Source organism: Carcharhinus amblyrhynchos, chromosome 20, assembly GCF_965287045.1.
Source record: "Carcharhinus amblyrhynchos chromosome 20, sCarAmb.v2.hapA, whole genome shotgun sequence".
NCBI classification, from domain to species: domain Eukaryota; kingdom Metazoa; phylum Chordata; class Chondrichthyes; order Carcharhiniformes; family Carcharhinidae; genus Carcharhinus; species Carcharhinus amblyrhynchos.
The window spans coordinates 24,258,584-24,280,036 of record NC_137343.1 but is presented as its reverse complement, the minus strand read 5'-3'; the positions used below and the strand labels follow the sequence as shown (position 1 = coordinate 24,280,036).

At 42.7% G+C, this 21,453-nt stretch overlaps 1 protein-coding gene across 3 annotated transcripts in view; it reads left to right on the top strand.

Annotated features, from left to right (window-relative positions):
• The window catches only part of rasal1a (RAS protein activator like 1a (GAP1 like)), a 278,029-nt gene that overhangs the window by 98,272 nt on the left and 158,304 nt on the right, over positions 1–21,453 (top strand). For all 3 annotated transcript variants that reach the window (XR_013889047.1, XM_080208234.1, XM_080208233.1), the window contains exons 6-7: positions 8,432–8,513; positions 20,705–20,845. Coding sequence is in view for 2 of the 3 variants with exons in the window: in XM_080208234.1 (XP_080064360.1) it covers positions 8,432–8,513; positions 20,705–20,845 (223 nt within the window). In the remaining variant the exon portion in view is untranslated. The remainder of the gene's footprint in view (positions 1–8,431; positions 8,514–20,704; positions 20,846–21,453) is intronic.

Sequence of the window (21,453 nt, the reverse complement as noted above, 5' to 3'; positions counted from 1 at the left end):
AATTCCAAAGGTTTCACAGTTGGACTTGGGCATTAATCCTTAGAGGTGGCAGGGCAGACTGAGGAAGCAGTTAAAAAGGCAAACAGGAGCCTGGGCTTTAGAAATATGAGGAGAAACATGAGGAAGTTATGACAAAACTTTATAAATCACTGCCTTGGCTTTAACTGGAATATAATGTCCAATTCTGGACAACACACTTTAGGATAGCACGGTGGCACAATGGTAAGCACTGCTGCTTCACAGTGCAAAGTACCTGGGTTTGAATCTGGCCATGGGTGACTGTCAATGTGGAGTTTGCACATTATTGTGTTTGTGTGGGTTTCCTCTGGGTGCTCCAGTTTTCTCCCACAATCTAAAGCTGTGCAGCTTAGGATGGTTTGGCTATGGTAAACATGAAAACACAAGGAGAGGAAACCCCAAACCAGCATTTCATCCAAAACTTTAATCACCTGTGATATATGTCTTTTTTGTAACAGAACCTTCCAGGCACATATTGGCCTGAGCATTCACCTCCACACCCTCTGGAACCCTACCAAACAGCCCAGGTTATAAACATAGTCATAATAGCCTCAAAGGATGAGCAAGGCCGTCAAACCAGGGGACTGTTTCAAGCAGCAGTGAGGAGAGCATGCCAGGTGCAGCTGCCAGGAATAACAAAAAATTGAGGTGGCAACCTGGTGAAGCCTCAACACAGGCCTACATGCATGTTAAACATGGAAGAAGCATGGTATAGGCACATCCCACAACCAACACATCAGATCAAAGCTCTGCAGCCCTGTCATGTCTAGCTATGAGTGACAGTGGACAATTATACAACTAATCAAAGTAGAAGATTGTTATAAAAACATAGAAAATTCAAGCAGGAGGAGGCCATTCAGCCCCATCAGGCCTGCTACTGTGGATCAATTATGTTTGTTTGTGTGTAGGTGGAAGGCATTAATTGGGATTTGAGTTGGGCAGGCGTAAAGGGACACTTCCTGATACAGTGGTGTGGCTGAATTAGGTTCACTTTGTAAATAAGTAGAAGGCTGGGTGAAGATAGGCTGCAGAATCAGTCTTCTCCAACTGACCTTCCAGAATCAAATTTGAGGCTGCATTGATATTCCCTTCATCAATAATGACAGAGCCCAGAATGCCAGTGCAAAAGTCAAGGCAAACATCTTCAGCAAGAAGTGTCAAGTGGAAGATTTATTTTGACCTCCTCCTGTTGTACTGAAGAAAACAGGTGCCAGTCTTTAGTTAGTTCGATTCATTCCACATGATAGGAAGAAAAATTGAAAATGCTCAATATAGTAAAAGCTTCTGGTCCTGACAACATCATGGCAATAGCCTGACCTAGCTGTATCCCCTTTCCACGTTGTTCAAGTACAGCTACAACACTGGCATCTATCTGACAAAAAGGCAAAATGGCTAGAAATGTCCTTTCCAGTGAAAAGGGACAAATTCAGTCCGTCAGGTTATTGCCCCATTAGTTTACTCTCAATCATAAGTATTCAGCAATAACCTCCTTACTAAAGGGGTGGCACGGTGGCACAGTGGTTAGCACTGCCATCTCACAGCGCCAGGGACCTAGGTTCAATTCTGGCCTCAGGTACCTGTCTGTGTGGAGCTTGCACATTCTCCCCATGTCTGCATGGATTTTCTCTGGGGTGCTCCGGTTTCCTCTCACACCCCAAAGATGTGTTGACTGGTTATGCTAAATTGACCCTTAGCATCAGGGAGATTAGGAGGGTAAATATGTGGGGTTTTGAGTATAGGTCTGGGTGGTATTGTTGTCAGTGCAGGCTTAATGGGCTAAATGGCCTCTTTCTATACTGTAGCGATTCTATGATTCTATAAAAGGTCAGTTTGCATTCCATGAAGGCTTGCGTTCTAGACCTCATTATAGCCTTGATCCAAATATGGACAAAGGAGTTGAATTCTGGAGGTGATGTGTGAGTGACTGCCTTTGAGATCAATGAGTGTGGCATTAAGGAGCCTGAACAAAATTGAAGCCCATGAGAATCAAGTGTGAAACATTTCATTGGCTGCATTAAGCACAAAGGAAGCTGACTGTGTTTGTTAGGGGTCAATATCTCAGTCCCAGGACATCGCTGTAGGAGTTCATCATGGTGGTGTCCTCGGCACAATCACTTTGATCAATGACCTTCACTCTAATATAAAGGCAACAATGGAGATGTTCACTGATGCTTGCACAATGTTCAGTTTCCTTTACAACACCTCAGATACTGAAGCAGTCCATGCCCATATGCAGCAAGACTTCAACAACATTCAGGTTTGGCCTGATAAGATAACATTCACCAGTGCCAGGCAAGACCATCTTCAACACAGGAGGGTCTAATCATCTCCCTTTGATTTTCAATGGCATTAACATCCTGGGAGTTGCCATGACCAAAGGCTGAACTGGACTAATCTTATGAATACTGTGGCCACAGGCCTAGGATAGAAGCTGAAATTCTGTGGTAAGTATCTCATCTCCTGACTCCCCACAGCCTGTCCACATCTACAAGGCACAAGTCAGGAGTGTAATGGAATACTCTCAACTTGCCTGGATGAGTGCACCTCCAACAACACTTAGGAAACTTGACACCATCGAGGACAAAGCAGCCCATTTGATTTCACACCCTCTCCACCACTTTAAGTGTACCTCCATCAATGGTACATAATGGCAGCAGTGTGTACCTTCTACAAGACTTGCTGTAGCAACCTGCCAGGACTCTTAACATCTGTCAAACTTACCTCTACAAGCTGCAAGGACAAGAACATCAGACAAATGGGATCATCACCATCCGCAAGTTTGTTGTGGTCATTGTGAAAGTTACTCTCCAAGTTACAACCATGTGAACTGTATTACTGATCCTTCACTGTTGTTCTGTCAAAATCCTACCTGTGCTACATGGACTGCAGCTGTTCAAGAAGGCAGCTCATTATCACCATCTCCATGGCTTAAATGAGGGGCAACAAATGCTGACCTGGCCAACAACACTCACACCTTATGAGTGCATTAAAGAACTAATTGGGCTTTCCATTCTCTCCAACCATAAGAAAGACTGTGAAGACAGACACGTAATGGGAAAGATTTGCTGGCCTATTTTAACAGGAAAAAAAGGCACTGGGATAGAATTACCATGGCAATTCCCTCAATTTGGTACGTTAGTTGAATCCAATTCCATAGCTTCAGTGAAAGATTGAGGGAGGATTAGAAATTCTAGGTAACCATCATTTATTGAAAGATTTCTGGCAAATTTTCCCCTGATTTGAAACAATGTGGGCAGAATTTTACAACCCCCCCACCACCCCACCTGGTGGGTTTGTCAGTGGGGGCCGACTGTCAAATTTCTCAGCTGGCCATCTCACCAAGTTCCCACCCACTCCAATCTCTCCACAATTCTAAACTTGGATAGGTGAGGCCTAGGCCACCTGTTTACCTTTGCCTCAGTTGAGGCCCTTAAATGGCCCAGTATTGACCATTTTAGAGTTGTTTCTCACCCAGCCTCTGTTTTCAGGCTGGTGGGAGGGTTTCAGGGCAGGGAGAAGTGGACTGTGTTGAAGCCTGGAATGGGAAGGTGGGTGGTGGGTAGGGGCAGGGAGGTGTGGAGGGCTTCCATCAGCAGCCCCTCTTAACATTAAACGTCCCTCCCCTGCAAGGTCTGGTTCCTACAGGCCCATCCTCCCCCCTGGCCTCTCTATCAACAACCTAAACCCCTTTGCCTACTTTCCTAGGCCTCAGCTTCCCATCACCGTTGTGGCACTCCCACATTTACCTGGTCCTGGACTCCTGGGACAGCTTGCAGTTCCTGTCTTGTCCACAGCAGCTGCAGGATTAGAGAACTACCCAGCAAGCAGATTGGCTGGCAGCTCGCTGAAACGGGACTGTTCTTTATTCGTTCATGGCGCTGGCTGGGGCCAGCATCCATTGCTGAGGGCACTTAAAAGTCAACCACATTGCTATGGCTGTGGAGTCATGTATAGGCCAGACCAGGTAGGGACAGCAGATTTCCTTCCCTAAAGGCCATTAGTGAACCAGATGGGTTTCTATGACAATTGACAATGGTTTTATGGTCATCGGTAGATTTTTAATTCCAGATTTTTATTGATTCGCTTTCTGCTGTGATGGGATCTGAACCCAGGTCCTCAGAGCATAACCCTGGGCATCTGGATTACTAGTCTACTGACAATACTATTGCGCCACCACAACTGAATGGTGGAAGACCCATCTCCAACCATGCTTGTTGGAGCTTTAAATGGCTCAGGACTGGCAGTCACTGCGGGGAGGTCTTCGTTGTCAACTCTGTGAATGGCAGCAAGGGAAACCTCAACATCCTAAAAATCCAGCCTGCCTCTTTAACATCTGCTAGGTGAGGCAGCATTGAATGGTTTCCATGCTCCACTGACTTGTACTTCGGTTCCACTGTGCGTGTCTTCAGAATGTGGGCTTTAGAATAATCAGAAGACTGAAATGATGGTCATCACAAAGCTATTTCTGATATTCAATTACCTTCACTGTCCTGTTTTGATTTTATTTGGTTGCGGTTTAAGAGTGACAAACAAAGGGAACCAGTCAGCACAGGAAAACTGGAATTCCCCTGAATCTGCTGGCAGTTGGAATGGTTATGGAATTACCTGTTTTGTTTGCCATTGGAATGCTATTTAGTTGTGGTTTTAAATGAGAAAAACTCGACAAAGGAAAGGTCAGAAAATTGGCAGGGATTTGAATGCCTGGAACAGCATTCTGTGACTGCGCCGACAGAATCTCTGCCCTCTGATATCTGATCAAGAGATTTTTTTTTTCTCTGCCATGTCACAATTTATCTGTCTTTGAATCTGAAGCGCTTTGAGAGGTTAATCATTCAGATATTACTTACAAAGTTGTGGATGAAATGCTGGGGTGTGAGGCTGAGTTGGTCAGGTCTTTTCACACACTGACACCAACTGGCCACCTTCTGTGCTGCAAGGTTCTTTGATTTTTATACTCTTTAAATGTAACTGGAAAAACTTTGAAATCTATCTAGCAGGTGTCACAATAATCAGGTACAACATGAATTCTCAAGAAAGCAAACTAGTTATTCTGCACAAAAATCTTCTTTTCAGACCAAGGACAGCAGAGTGGTTAGCATTGCTGCCTCGCAGCGCCAGGAACCCAGGTCCAATTCTGGCTTTGAGTCACTGTGTGGTGTTTGCATGAACTCTCCGTGTCTGTGTGGGTTTCCTCTAGCTGCGCCGGTTTCCTTCCACCGTCCAAAGATGTGCAGGTTAGGTGGATTGGCCACGCTAAATTGCTCCTTAGTGTTAGGGGGTCTAGCTAGGGTAAATGTGCAGGGTTACAGGGATAGGGCCTGGGTGGGATTGTTGTTGATGCAGGCGCAATGGGCCAAATGGCCTCCTTCTGCACTGTAGGGATTCTATGATTGAGTTATAATCTATGGGACTCGTGTGCTCCACACAACAGGCCTCACAAATAAAGCCAATTTAGGAATTTTCACAGACAAGAAGTGCCCTTGGGGACATTGAATTTGCCTTTATTTCATGCACTGCAGCCTCATTATTTCTCTGGTATTGAATTCAATTTCCTTTCGAACCTGTTCAAATTATCTGCTCACAATTGCATTTATTTTAAATCCCTCAACTCGCCCACCTGGGACTTTCTCCTTTACCTCAGAATTCTCATTTTTAAACTTGGGCTGGCTGGTACTTGAACCATTTCGCTTAGTGAGCAATGAACATGGTCCACTATTTCAGTTCTTTTCCGAACCTTGAAAACTTCAGCCTTCCCGAAAGCATAACATTCCTGGCACCCAGAGAGTCCCAGGAGCCACCCAGAGATGTTCCAAGGCTGGTTCCTCACAGCAGGCAGACTGGGTTTGGCAGCAAAAAAGGAACAAACATGTTTTGATTATAGATTCATGCTGTGCCAACACTTGCTGTGACAGGGACAATGTACAGCTTATTTTCAATTATTTTGTGACTGTTGATACTTTTTTTTGGATGGCAGGAGAAATTTTGCTTCTCTCCGAGCAGAAGCGAAAGCCCATCGTGCTCTGGTAACTAGCCCTGAATTTTTCCAATACTAGTGAAAGTGGTATTGCATCACTGTTAAGCATCATGTGTCATAATGTGGATGTGCCGGCGTTGGACTGGGGTAAACACAGTAAAAAGTCTGACAACACCAGGTTTTAGTCCAACCGATTTATTTGATAGTAAACTCACAAGCTTTCGAGGGGACTGCCTCTTCGTCAGGTGAATGGAGAGTTCTCATGTGCGCATCATGTGTGCCATACAAATGTATCTAGAGACATATAGATCCTGGAGGCTGCTTTGTCTCTCAGTAGCAACAGGGCTGTAGTAAGGCAGGGGAAGTGGGGGTGGCTAAGACCCTGCACACTGCCACTCTTGGGTGAAGAAGAAACAAAAGACGTGCATTTCACGATCAAAATGCTTTACAGCCAATTAAATATTATTGAAGTGTAGTCATTATTGTGTAGGCCTTAACTTAACTATCCAGTTCCCATCAGAAACAGATGAGAGCTTCCATATTCAATGTGAACTGGATCTTATGATGTTGTTTGGCTCCAATGCCACTTTGATGCATTTAAGTATGGTACTCACTAAATGTTGGACTTATCCAGTACACAGAGTGAGAAATTGCCACAAAAACATCCCTAAAGGGATTGCTGGAAGCAGTTTGGAAAACAATAAAGGATAACTTATTTCTTGCTTTTTAATATCATTGTTCACCCTTTAAATAACGCAGTCTGTCCCACCTATTCCCAAGATAGGCCAGTTCTTCTTTTTAATCCTTTGTTACAGGCTACAGGCTTGTGATTTGTGGGTGGGCCACATAACCTTTGCCCCATGAAAACAGAGTGTCGCCTATTGTGCTGGTTGCTCACCAGTTGACAAACATGAGGCTGGCCATTATGGTGGCCTGGGCCTCTTGCTAGCCATTTCCAGCAGTGGCAGTGATTGCTCTGCTCTCTGTGCTCAATGCTTGGCACTTCAGGGCATCACTCATGGTAACAGTTAATAAACAAATTAAATACATTAGCCAGAGGACCTGCAAAGAAGCGTGGAGACAGCATACTTAAAAATAGGAAGAAAAGGACACAGTGCTGAGCAATAAATGCTTCTCATGAGGATCCAGAAATTGCAATGCATCAGCTTTTCCACATGTGTCTCTCAGTTGTGCCAATCCCTTATACCACCTTGCAGCTGGTTTTTAGCATCTCATTTATGCCCATATCTCAGGAGGGTACAACTTCAACATGAAAGTTAAAAACTTGCCACGTAGAAAAAGATAGAGAATGGAAGCAAGAGTTAACCTGCCAAAACCATAACTTGAATATTTTTAAGGCAAAGGTAGATTTTTGAACAGTAAAGGAATTAAGGGTTATGGTGAGTGGAGCTGAGCCCACAAAAAGATCAGCCATGATCTTATTGAATGGTGGAGCAGGCTCGAGGAGCCAGATGCCCAGATTGTTTTAGCTGGTTTTAATTAGCCTGTCTGCCTAATAGGAAGCCATGCCACCCACCTTAGGGACAGGCGTCTCTTCCTAATGAAGTGACTGACAATCTCCTTGTCTACCAACTCCAACTAGACAAGAAGAATTCCAAAAGGGTCCATCTTACCAGTATAGCAGGTTTGATTAAAATTAGAAGAGATAATCGCTGGCTCCATTGTATACTAAATTGCTGCTTAGATTTTTTTGTTGGGTTTACGTAAGACAAAGGAGCAGATTTAGGCCACTCGGTCCATCGTGTCTGCTCCACCATTCAATCATGGCTAATACTTTTCTCATCCCTATTCTCCTGCCTTTTCCCTATAACCCTTATTAATCAAGAATCTATCTATCTTTATCTTAAAGGCACTCAATGACCTGACCTCCACTTCCTTCTATGGCAAAGAGTTCCACTGATTCACTACTCTCTGGCTGAAGAAATTCCTCCTCATCTCTATTTTAAAGGATCATCTCTTTAGCCTGAGATTGTGCCCTCTGGTTCTAGTTTTTCCTACTAGTGGAATCATTCTCTCCACGCCCACTCTATCCAGGCCTCGCAGTATCCTGTAAGTTTCAACAAGATTCCCCCCATCTTTCTAAACTCCAACGAGTACAGACCCAGAGTCCTCAGCTATTCCTCATACGCCAAGCTCTTCATTCCAGAGATCATTCTCGTGAACCTTCTGTGGATTCTTTCCAAGACCAGCACATCCTTCCTTAGATACAGGGCCCAAAACTACTCATGAAATTCCAAATGGGGTCTGACCAGATCTTATTCAGCCTCAGAGGTGCATCCCCACATCCTGCTCTTACCAGCTTATTACTGCTGATTAGTTATGTTGCATCCCTATGCTCACATGGAAATTTAACATCTTCCCACTCAGCTGTGACCGAAGGAAATATCATGGATTTTTTATTTTCTATTCTCTCCTTAGAGACCTCGCACCAAGAGACATTTCTGGCACGTCGGATCCATTTGCAAGAGTGGTATTTAACAGCAAAACTGCAGAAACGGCCGTAAGTCTGATAGCCCTGTATTTTCTCTCTTGTTTATGCATGGAGATGTGGCTAACAGTGAACAAGTTAGTTTACATTTACATAGGAGGCACTTGGCATTGAAGAGTTGATTTATCCTATCTATATTGTAAACTGATTAAAACAAAATGAGTGTGTAGGAACAATGCTATCCTCAACACTGTTTAAAGTTTATTAATTAGTGTCACAAGTAGGCTTACATTAACATTCCAATGAAGTTATTGTGAAAACCATCTAGTCACCACATTCCGGTGCCTGTTCGGGTGCACTGAGGGAGAATTTCGCATGGCTGATGCGATTAATCAGTATGTCCTTCAGAATGTGGGAGGAAATCGGAGCATCCAGAGAAATCCCACACAGACACGAGGAGAACGTGTCGACTCCCAACAGACAGTGACCCAAGCTGGGAATCGAACCCTGGTCCCTGGCGCTGTGAGGCAGCAGTGCTAACCACAGTGCCACTGTGTCACCTGGAATATTGGAACACTGGAGTATTGTACCATAAAATCATAAGAACATAAGATGATAAGTCTCAGAGTAGGAGCAAGCCATATGGCTCCTTAAGCCTGTTTCACCATTTAATAAAATCATGACTGATATTTTACTTCAATTCCACTTTTCTGCCTGCTCCTATATAACTTGATTTCCACTGGAGTTCAAAAAATCTGTCAATATTAGTCTTGAGTTACACTTAATAACAACATTTATGGCTCTCTGGAGTAAGCATTCCAAAGATTTACTCTTCTGCACAAAGAGATTCTTCTTCAAAGTCTTTGTTTTCTTTGTATGAGGACATATAAATCTCCTTAAGTATCAACATTTAAATGTTCCTCATCATTTGAAAAATATTCTGCTTTTCTAGTCTCCTTACTAAAGTGAATGATCATCTTCCCACATGATACTCTATCTACTCTCTTGTTGCCTATTCACTAAATCTGTCTATTCCTTTATGGCCTCTTTTGCCCTCCTGTAGCCCCAACTAGCTTTGAATGTGAAGCAAACTTGGATACATTGCCATTGGCACTTTCACCTTAGTCTCTAATATAGATTGTAAACAACTGAGGTTCCAGAGCTGATGATTGCAGCGGTCCATGTGTTATAAGGTGCGGAATTGAAAATTCCCCATTTATGCCCACCCTCTGTTCATTAACCAATCCATGGATCCTTACCTTACCTAATAACCATTTACATGAAGGTAAAGTCATATTTTCCAGATGACCATAGGCAGTGATTGCTGGTGATTTTAAGCTGAGGGTCACCATACCTCAGGCAAGGAGCAAGGTTAAGAAGGCAGGGCCTTCATGAATAACCTCAGCTGGTATAGGAATTGAAGCCATGCTGTTGGCATCTCTCTGCATCACTAACCAGCTTCTCAGCCAACTGAGCTAAACCTTTTATGTAGCACTGCATCAAATGCCTTTTGGAGATCTACATATACTACATCTATTGGTTCCCCTTTATCTAATCTCACAAAACTAATAAATTTGTTATACATGACTTCCTTTTCATAAAAGCACATTAACTCTACCCAATTATATTATGATATAATTTGGATAGTCAGAAGCTTTTTCCCAGAGTGGAACAGTCAATTATTAGTGAGCATAGGTTTAAGGTGCGAAGAGCAAGGTTTAAAAGAGATATACGAGGCAGATTTTTTTACACAGAGAGAGGTGGGTGCCTAGAACTCATTTCCAGAGGATGTCGTGGAAGCAGATACGGTCATGACTTTTAAGGGGCACTTTGACAAGTACATGAATGAGTTGGGATTAGAGGGATTTGGTCCCTGGAAGATTAGGGGGTTTTAGTTAAGTCAGGCAGCATGGTCAGTGCAGGCTTGGAGGGCCGAAGGGCCTGTTCCTGTGCTGTAATTTTCCTTGTTCTTTGTTCTTGCTATTCTAATTGCCTTGTTAACACGTTCTTATTGATAAATCCCAGTTTTTTTTGACAAATGATACCAATCTAACTGGCCTATAGTTACCTGTTTTCTCTCTTTTTTTTCCTTTCTTGAATAATGTTGTTGTTGCCACAAGTATGCTACAAAGTATTCTTGAAAACAAAAAAAATCTCTTTATGGCTTAGTGGGTTTAGTATGGATGATAAAAGTGTCATTTTAACTCGCAGGTGCTAAATTAACAGCTGAAATGCTGGGGAGTGGAATATCAGTGAGGATTCTTGCATCCTGCTGCTTCCCAATGACCTCTACTCCAAGTGTATGGACATTTGTGTGTTTGTGTGTATATGTATGTTTGTGTTGGTAGTCACCAGGTAGGAACAGATTGAGGCTTGTCTGTATTGGCTCTGACTATAGCTTGTCACATCCAGTGTATCATTCGGGTGAATCATATTCACCTGAATGAGATCCACCAAGGTGATCAATACCTATGACACTACATCCCAGCAAACAGCCCTAAAAGCCTTACAGAAAACATCTGGTGGGAAAAATAACAACAAATACATTTTGTAAGTCATTTCATAGAATCATAGAAACCCTACAAGGCTATCTGGTCCATTGAGCCTATACCGACAACGATCTCACCCAGGCTCTGTCCCTACAAATTTACCCCACTAATCCCTCTAACTTACACATCTTGGGACACTAATGGGTAATTTAGCATGGCCAATCAACCTAACCCGCACATCTTTGGACTGTGGGAGGAAACCAGACCACCAGGAGGAAACCCAATACACATGGGAAGAACATGCGACCTCCACACAGACAGTGACTCAAGCCAGGAATTGAACCCAAGTCCCCAGAGCTGTGAGAGTGCAGTGCTAACCGCTCTGCCACCATGTCGCCACAAATTTAATGGAGGATATTCCGAACACAGTAGTCTTTCAGATTTTATAGGTGATGACTTCCATTCCTTTCCAAAGGAGTCTTTTTGCTGCTAAGATTCCCTGAATGGCAGGTCTTGTGGTGCAGTGCATGGTATTCCTGCCTCTGAGCTAGAAGCTCTGGGTTCAAGTCCCACCTTAGGACATGATGGCCAAGGAAGCATTCATAATGTGGTCAAACAGGTTATAGTGTTGATCTGCAAATCTTTCTAAACATGGCAATAGCTGAGGTAAGAGCAGGGGAGACTCCAGGTTAGTCACACTTGATGTGGAGTCATGCCTTTCAAGCTATAAGCTTCTGGTAACAGATTAGTGATCTGTTCCAGGAATTACTAGCTATGGAAACAGACAGAAGTCTTCCTCAGGTGCAGGAAGAAAATTGGAAAGAAAAAATTCTCTGAATCAGATCTGAAGAAAAATATTACAGGAAAATATTGTCCTGGAAACGCAAGGGCTTTTGATTTCTCTTTTGATTTTTTACCCAAATTGTTAAATTGCTAAAGGCCACTCTCCAATTGTATTGCACCTATGATGGTTAAATGTATATTTTTAGACACCTCCGATGAGTCATATAGTGAGAATATAAACTATTTCTGTCGTGAATTATTAATGCTTAATGTTCTGGGAGCTGTCAGATCAGTAGCTGTGGGAACAAGAAGTGGAAGAAAATCAGTTAATGTCCCTGTAATATAAAGATTCTGCAAATAATGCCACGTAGATTAACATGAAGGCAACCCACACTTTGGATGCCTGCACTTATATAAACCCCAATAATTAGCATCCGTTTGTTTCCACATATTCCTCTGGATGAATTCACTCAGAAGGAACTTTGTTTGCATTTGGAACATTAGATAAATGTGAAGACTTACATCTTACCAAGTGTTTGAAAAATAATTTACTACTGAGTTTAATATTTTTCTGGCGTCATTATTCTTTACTTCTAAATTCATTCTGACTTGCTGACTAATGTGCAAAGATTTTATTATCTGTTTTGCGGTCGAGCAGTTCTCATAGAGTCATAGAGTCATTGAGATTTACAGCATGGAAACAGGCCCTTCAGCCCAACTTGTCCATGCTGCCCTTTGTCTAAAAAAAAAACCCTAAGCTAATCCCAATTGCCCACATTTGGCCCCTATCCCTCTATACCCATCGTATAATGTAACTATCTAAATGCTTTTTAAAAGATAAAATTGTACCTGCCTCCTCTACTATTACCTCTGGCAGTAGTTCCAGACACTCTCCATCCTCTGTGTGAAAAAATTGCCCCTCTGGATACTTTTTTATCTCTCCCCTCTCACCTTCTGCTGAAACAGCTTGACAAAATGTAATAGGCTAGATAGGAGGAGGCAGTGGTGTAGTGGTATTGCCACTGAATTTATAATCCAGAGACCCAGAGCAATTTTCTGGGGGGAGCCAGAGTTCAAATTCCACCACGGCAGATGGTGGAATTTGGATTCAATAAAAATCTGGAATTAAAATGACCATGAAACCATTGTTGATTGTTGTAAAAACCCATCTGGCTCACCAGAGTCCTTTAGGTAGTGAAATCTGCCACTCATATCTAGCCTGACCTACATGTGACTCCAGGCCCTCTGAGTGGCTTAGTAAACCAAGGCAATTAGGGATGGGCAACCAAATTAATATCTAATGAATCTTTTTAAATGATCTTGGCTGGACGAATAATTGCATTTTGATGGTGCTAGCAGTGCCAACAAGTTCAGGGGATTAAATAATAGACAAATTTCCCAAACTTGCTGGTCCAATTACACCACTCGTCCATTTGTTTTGCACAAGAGGCATCTTTGTCTATAATCTCCCCATTATTTCTAAGAATTTGCTGGATTTATACATTAATTAACAGAAAGTTACATCCAATAAGTAATAGTGTAAGTAACTTTACAACCACTAGATAATTGTTAATGTGGTGCCAATCAATCTCTCTGGCCCAGAAATTGAACAATTTAAAACACTTGTTATTTTTCCCTTCTTGGTCGTTGAAGTCAAACATTTATTTTAATCATTTCAGAAACTTTGATCGTGTTCTTGCCAACACGGATTATCAGTTCTAATGGTGAAGGATCAGATACGTAGCAATCAGCGATCTTTGTTGGGATTAATTGGTGATCCTATCAGATCACTAAAAACCTGGAGTTCTGTGAGCAACTAAAATATCTCAAGGATAAAACCTATTTTAAATGTGTACTGATGGTCAAATCAGTGAAAATATTGATTTCAGCATGAATTCCTTGATGATCTTATTGAATGGTGAAGCAGGCTTGAGAGGCTGAATGGCCTACTCCTGCTTCTAATTCGCATGTTTTTTTTTATTCATTCGTGGGGCATGGGTGTTGCTGGCTGGCCGGCATTTATTGCCCGTCCCTAATTGCCCTTGGAAGGCAGTTGCGAGTCAACCACATTGCTGTGGCTCTGGAGTCATATGTAGGCCAGACCAAGTAAGGACCGTAGATTCCCTTCCCTAAAGGACATTAGTGAACCAGATGTAGTTTTCCAACAATAGACAATGAATTTATGGTCATTAACAGGTTCTTAATTCCAGATAATTTTTATTGAATTCAAACTCCACCACCTGGTGGGATTTGAACCTGGGTCCCCAGAACATTAGCTGAATTTCTGAATTAATAGTCTAGTGATAATACTACTAGACCATTGCCACATATGTTTATTCATAATTAATCAACTGCTTAGCATAATAGCTGTTCAACAACACATGATGCCAATCGTTTTGGAGTCAACTTCTCCCTCAATGCTCCATTATTCATGATGGAGGTCCTGCAGTGCCAATATGTGTCTCAGTTTGTCAACACCATTTGAACCAACACATTAAAATTAAAAGTTTTAATTTTATTTCTGTAACAGGTTTTGCCACAATGTTTGGGACTAGAATAATATTCCCTGTAAAATATGGCTTGTATGCATAAGGAATAAACATTCTCTCAGAAATAAGTGGTTCAATTGTTAAATCTCACAACACCAGGTTAAAGTCCAACGGGTTGATTTAGAATCTCAAACTTTCTTAATACAGAACAGTTACTGCACAGTTTTGAAAAGAAGCAACAGCTTTTGAAAACAAAGCTGGAATTAACCAGTTTGATCCTTCCGACCACCATTTCTTCGCAAAGTAGATTTTCATTGCATTTGACCTTTTAAACCCTTGGAGTGCATCACGCAATGCCCCCACTTGGACCTCATTGTCAAACTCCACAAAGATCCCTGGCGCTGCTCCTTCATTAGGTGAGTGATTCCAAATAAACTTGTTGGACTTTAACCTTGTGTTGTGAGACTTCTTATTGTGCCTGCCCAACACCAGCATCTCCACATCATGATGGCTAAATATGATTGCAAGAAATGAGACAGTTCCATATTTGTAAAAATGCAGCTCTGAAACGCACTGCTTCTTAAGAATACTTATTTCAATGTTCTGAGTTTGATATGGAAGCCGCAGGCTGGTCGTGTTTGGCATGTACACAAGAATTGCTTAGACATTCGACTCCTGTTTTAGTACCACAACAACATTTGACTTTGCTTCAAATTGAACTGCTAACTTGACCTGTATTTACTGTAAATGTGTTCGATTCCATGAATTCTTCTTCTCTGCTTTCCATTGAATTCAAAGCACAAACTGAACCTCATCAGCTTCGTGGTATCTGTTTTGAAGACTTTTAGTAGAAAATAGGAGTGAGGGGATAGGTTCCTCGAACCTGCTGTGCCATTCAATATGATCTTCGCTGATCCTCCATCTCAATGGCATACTCTTGTGCTTTCCCCATATCTCTTGATGCATTTAGAAATCTATTTATTTCCTTCTTAAATGTATTCAGTTTAGCAACAGTTATAACACTATCAAAAAGTACAACAGAGTTTAGATATCATTATTCTGTCACAACTAAAGAGCTACTTAAGTATTACTTTTATCAATTGTTTAATTCCAAATATAACTGTAAAAATTTTGGCTGTGGAATTTCACTGTAGGATGATGTATGTAAAAATATATTTGTCCGTAATTGGTTAGCACTGCTGCCTCACAGGGCCTGGGACCTCGGGTTCAATTCCCGGCGTGGGTGACTGTGTGGAGTTTGCACATTCTCCCCGTGTCTGCAAGGGTTTCCTCCCACAGTCCAAAGGTGTGTGGGTTAGGTGGATTGGCCATGCTAAATTGCCCCTTGGTGTCAGGGGGACTAATTAGGGTAAACGCATGGGGTTATGGGGATAAGGCCTGGGTGGGATTGTGGTCAGTGCAAACCCGTTAGGCCGAATTGTCTCCTTCTGCGCTGTAGGATTCTATGACTCTACGATTCTTTAATTTAGCGGGAGTTTAACTTTTATATTAAGGCCTAACTTTGAAAAATCCATCTAAATTCGTTGTTACTGTTTAGTAATTAAATATTAAATAATTGTTTTTTAAAACTGATTTATTCAGGGGGTGTGGGCGTTGCTGGCAATTCCAGTATTTGTATCCCATCCCTAAGTGCCCATGAGAAGGTAATTATGAGCCACCTTCTTAGACTACGGCAGGTCACGTAGCGTGGCTAGACTCATGCAGCGAGTTCCAGGATTTTGACCCAGCAGCAGTGAAGGTGTTCCCATGCGCCTGCTGTCCTCTTCTTCTAGGTGGTTGGAGGATGTAGGGTTGTGAAGCCTCGGTGAGCGCACCTTAAAGGTGGTAAACATTGCAGCCATGTTGCGCAGATGGTGCAGGGAGTGAAAATTTAAGGCAATGGATGATGAGCTGATCTAGGGGGGAGGATGATTTTGAGTTTAAGTGTTGTTGGAGCTGAACTCATCCAGACAATCAGGATCAATTATGCTTCTGCATGTTTAGCATGTGGGCTGCTGGTTGTAGACAAAGCAGTACCGGGTCAATCGAACTGACTTCTAAACAAAATCCTTTACAAGCAACCTGGCACAAATACATTTCTTCAAGGCACAGTATTGTCACACCTTCTTCTCCCATTTGTTGTTTAATTATCCACCATCATTCAGGACAGGATGTGACAAGAATACAGAGCTTTGATCTTATCTGTTAATTCTCGAATCAGAGAATCACAGCATTATAACAGTGCAGAAGGAGGCCATATGGCCTATTGTATCTACACCAGCTCTCCATCACGACTTTGTGCCATTCCCTTGTCATTTCCCCATACCCCTGCACATTAATTCTATTCAAGTAATCATATAATACCCTCTTTAAGCCTTGATTGAACCTGTCTCCACCACACGTCCAGGCAATGCATTCTAAACCTGAACTGCTCGCTGTGTGAAAAAGCTTTTTACTCACATCACACTTTCTTCTTTTGCAAATGACTTTAACTCTGTCCTCCTGTTCTTGATCCTTTTATGAGTGGAAACAGTTTCTCCCTATCTACTCTGTTCATCCTCCCTTATGACCTTAAACATCTCTATCAAATCTCCTTTTAGCCTTCTCCTGTCCAGGGAGAACAGGCCCAACATCTCCAATCTATCCTCGTAACTCAAGTTTCTCATCCCAGGAACCTAAACCTTTTCTACATTCTCTCCAGTTTGTTCGCTATCTTCTTTGTCTACAGTATGCTGCCTCCTCTGTTCAGTAAGCACGTAGTCCTTTGTTATTAGCATCACTGGGTTGGCATCTCATTTTTAGGTAAGCCCAGTATTGTACCTGCCATGTGCTTCTACTCGCCTCATTGAAGCCGAATTGCTGGCGTGTCCTGATGGTAATAGTAGAGTGAAGGATATGTTGGTCTATGAAGTTACAGATTATGATTGAGCATAATTCTGCTGCTGCTGATGGCCCACAGTGCCTCAGGGTTGCCCAGTGTTCAGCTATCGGATTTGTTTAGCATTCTTATGGCACCACAGAGTAGGATGGCTTGTATCCTCAAGGTGAAGATGGAATATCACCTTCACAAGGACCGTATGTGTGGTTACTGCCACCAATACTGTCCCTGACAGGTACCTCAGTGACAGGCAGATTGATGAGAACAAAGTCAAGTAAATGTTTACCTTGTATTGTTCTAACACTCTCTGCCTTAGGCTCAGTATAATGGTTATACCATTCATAACTCAGCCAGCATGGTGAGCAATGGCGCTATCGACGGGCATTGAAGTCACTTACTCTTGTACAGGCAGTGCTTCTTCCAAGAGGTGTACTGATATATCAGCTATAGGAAGAAGGGGCAGGAAGTTGGTAGGTGGTAATCAGTCAGAGGTGTCCTTGCCCATAATTGGCCTAATGCCAGCAGCCTCTCAGGGCCACTCCCACCCAACTGAATGCCACCATTTCTGGTGACTCTGTCCTGATGGTAAGACAGAACATACCCAGGAATGATGATGGAGGAATCTGGACATTGGCTGACAGGTAAGAGTCTGTGAGTATGAATATACCAGGCTATTGCCTGTCTAATCTGTTTTGACGGTGCTCCCAATTTTAGTGTGATTTGCCAGATTCCTCCCATCCATTGACTCTGTCTACACTTCCCACTGCCTCGGCAAAAGCAGCCAGCATAATTAAGCACCCCGGACATTCTCTCTTCCACTTTCTTCCTTCGGAAAAAAGAAACAAAAGTCTGAGGCCACGTACCAACTGACTCAAGAACAGCTTCTCCCCTGCTGCCATCAGACTTTTGAATGGACCTACCTCGCATTAAGTTGATCTTTCTCTACACCCTAGCTATGACTGTAACACTACATTCTGCACCCAGTCATTTTTTCCTCTATGAACGGTATGCTTTGTCTGCATAGCGTGCAAGAAACAATACTTTTCACTCTATGTTAATACATGTGACGATAATAAATCAAATCAAAATCAAGTCAAATCAGATGATAAGGAAAAGATTATTCTGCCAGGGTGTGCCATTTCAAAATTGGCTGCCTACATTGACACTGGGTGGTCCATCTGTTTTTATTCTGATTCTCATTCCTCGTAGCGACTATGATACAACTGAGTGGTTTACAGTTTAAGAGGGCAGTTAAGAGTCAACCTCACTGCTGTGGTCTGGCCACATATCAGCTTTTTGGGGTAAGGATGGCAGATTTCCTTCCCTAAAGAGCATTAGTGAACCAGATGAAATTTTACATCAATTCAGTCGTGTCATGGTCACCCTTACTGATGTTAAGTTTTAATTGCAGATTTATTGAATGAGCTGAATTTAAATTTGCCATCTGCCATGGACAAGGATGATGAGATGCAGATAAAAAGAATTGAGAAGGGACAATGTGCGTGTCATTTTTGGTTTAGCTAAATGGGCAGCACAGTAGCACAGTGGTTAGCACTGCTGCATCATAGCTCCAGGGACCTGGGTTCGATTCCCCGCTTGGGTCACTGTCTGTGTGGAGTTTGCGCATTCTACTCGTGTCTGTGTGGGTTTCCTCCCATACTCCAAAGATGTGCAGGTTAGGTTGATTAGCCATGCTTAAGTTGCCCCTTAGTGTCCTGAGATGTGTAGGTCAGAGGGATTAGTGGGTAAAATATGTAGGAATAGGGGGGTAGGGCCTGGATGGGATTGTTATTGGTGTGGGCTCGATGGGTGGAATGCGTTCAAGCCCCATACTTACCTGGTACTGGGTTCTCAGGGCTTAGGGTGGAGCTTTTCCATCTGGGACTGGGGCGGGATGGAGGGGGGAGGTGGGGGAGGGGGACGGGAGAGATCATGGTGGTGCGGCCTCCCACCAAATTCGCTGCTAAGAATAGAGAGCTATCAGGCAATCAAGTTGGTCAGCAGCTCTCAAAGGTGGGACGTCCTCCTGAGTGAAGGCTGGAAGTCCCACTAATGCTGGGGTGGTTAGATCACAGACGGTATTAGCTGGAAAACCCACCATCCTAAAAGCCCTGGGTCAGACTTTAAAACTCACCTCCAGCCAGTCTGATCATTTTTGAGTAATGTCGCTCCCAAACAACGGCTGGCATAAGACAAACGGAGATGAATTTGAGTCATAGAGGTTTACAGCATGGAAACAAGCCCTTTGGCCCAACATGTCCATGCTGCCCTTTTTAACCACTAAGCTAATCCCAATTGCCCGCATTTAGTCCATATCCCTTTATACTCATCTTACCCATGTAACTGTCTAAATGCTTTTTAAAAGACAAAACTGTACCCGCAATTAAACAGCTTAAATCTTTAAAGTAAAAAATAACTTCAAGATGAATCAAATACATACGAAAAAAAACCTACGAATGGAAGAGGAGTGAGGAATAAGGGACGTTGAGCTGTCTTTGTGGAGACAAGACTGGCGGAACAGTTTGGTTTCATGGGCAGAGGGGTGGAAGACAAAGACAGCTCAAACCAGTCCAGTTAATAAACAGAAAGGATAGAATTGGAAACCACAATGGTGGATAAATGGCTTCTCGGCCCTTTGACAAAAATTAGGCTTCGGATCAAGCGTGAAATCAGGTGTAATGCCTAGTCTTGTCAAATTTAACCTGCATTGTCTCTATTGTGAGGACCATGAATTGGACTCAATTTGAATTTGAATTATTTTTTGGAGTAAGCAAGGGGATTGGGTAGGTGCTTGCCCTGTGTATGCTGCATGCTGAGAAAGGAATAAGCATTTTTAAGAAGTTAATTAACAGGAGAAAAGGCCAATAATGTTGGAAACCACAGTGGTGGATAATATGTGGGTGGAATGTGGTCGAACATATACAAGAAATGGAGAGAAGTAGATAATACAGGCAAAAAGAAAGTAAGATAGAGTAAACTAAAGAAAATGATGGGGTAGATTGGAGTGGGAGAGCCAGAAGGGAAGTTAAAGACGGAGAAAAAGACCATTTTTACGTTCAAGAGCTGTTTCCTTGAGAGATTCAGGGGTGGGTGGTGAGAAATGGATGTTGATTTGGTGGGTGGATGGACATTTATTAGATGGCGAGAAAGTATCTTTGTTCTTTTTGCTTCCAATGTTAGTGCCAGTCCCCAGTAGATATGTGAAAGGGTCTTGCAAGGCTGGGTGTCATTTCTGCATCTGGTCCCCAGGTTGACGCTGGGTGATCCATCAGTTTTTAATATTATTATAATTCATTGCAGCGGTTTTGATATAACTGAGTGGATTGCCTGGCAATTAGAGGTCGCAGTTATGAGTCGACTGCACTGCCTTAGGCTTGGTGGTACATGTAGGCCAGACTGGGTAAGGAGAGGAGATTTCCTGCCCTAAGAGATATTAATGAACCAACTGGCTTTCTAACAGCAATCTGGTAGCTTCATGGACACTATTTTCTTCTACTTACAAGATTAAACCTATTATTGTTTAAACTCCGTGTAAAATATCTGCTGTTTGTTCTGCAAGATCACATGTTATGAATTTATTTTTGATTTGTGATCTAAGATTTGGTCACTCTTTCCATATTCTAGACGATAAAGAAGACTCGTTTCCCTCACTGGAATGAAGTGTTTGAGTTTGAACTGGAGGATGGTTTGCCAACGGAAGGAATGTTGTTCACCGTGGAAGTCTGGGACTGGGATATGGTGGGAAAGAATGATTTTCTGGGAAAGGTGAGCTGTCGCCATTTGACCCCGCACTGAGATCCATGCTGCTTACATATTCACATATTTGACTTCAGCAGAATGAGGAATGAGTAGTGGCCACATACTGTAATCGTGCACTTGTAAAACAAACAACTGGCAGCAAAATAGATGCGTGGTGAGGTTACAAGTGTGATGAGGTTAACTGTGTCCACAAGGTTTAGACATATTCCATCATGTCTGCCCCTGGGGGGATGTTTCCAAGCAGTGTAAGTATAGTGAAACATCAGCAGAGTCCTTGTATAAAGCATGTCAGCCAGGGCACAGTTGATAGCACGCTGGTCTCTGAAGCACAATGTTTTGGGTTCAAGCGCTACTCCTGAGCCTGGGGACCACAATCAAGGTTGACACTCCAAGGCAGTACTGAGGGTGCACTATACTGTTGGAGGTACTAGCTTTCAGATGTTAAACTAAGTTCCTATGTGCTTACTTGAGTGGGTGGGCAGTATAGCGGCACAGTGGTTAACACTGCTGCCTCATAGTGCCAGGGATCTGGGTTCAATTCCGGCCTTGGGTCACTGTCCATGTGGAGTTTGCACATTCTCTCCATGTCTGCATGAATTTTCTTCAGGTGCTCT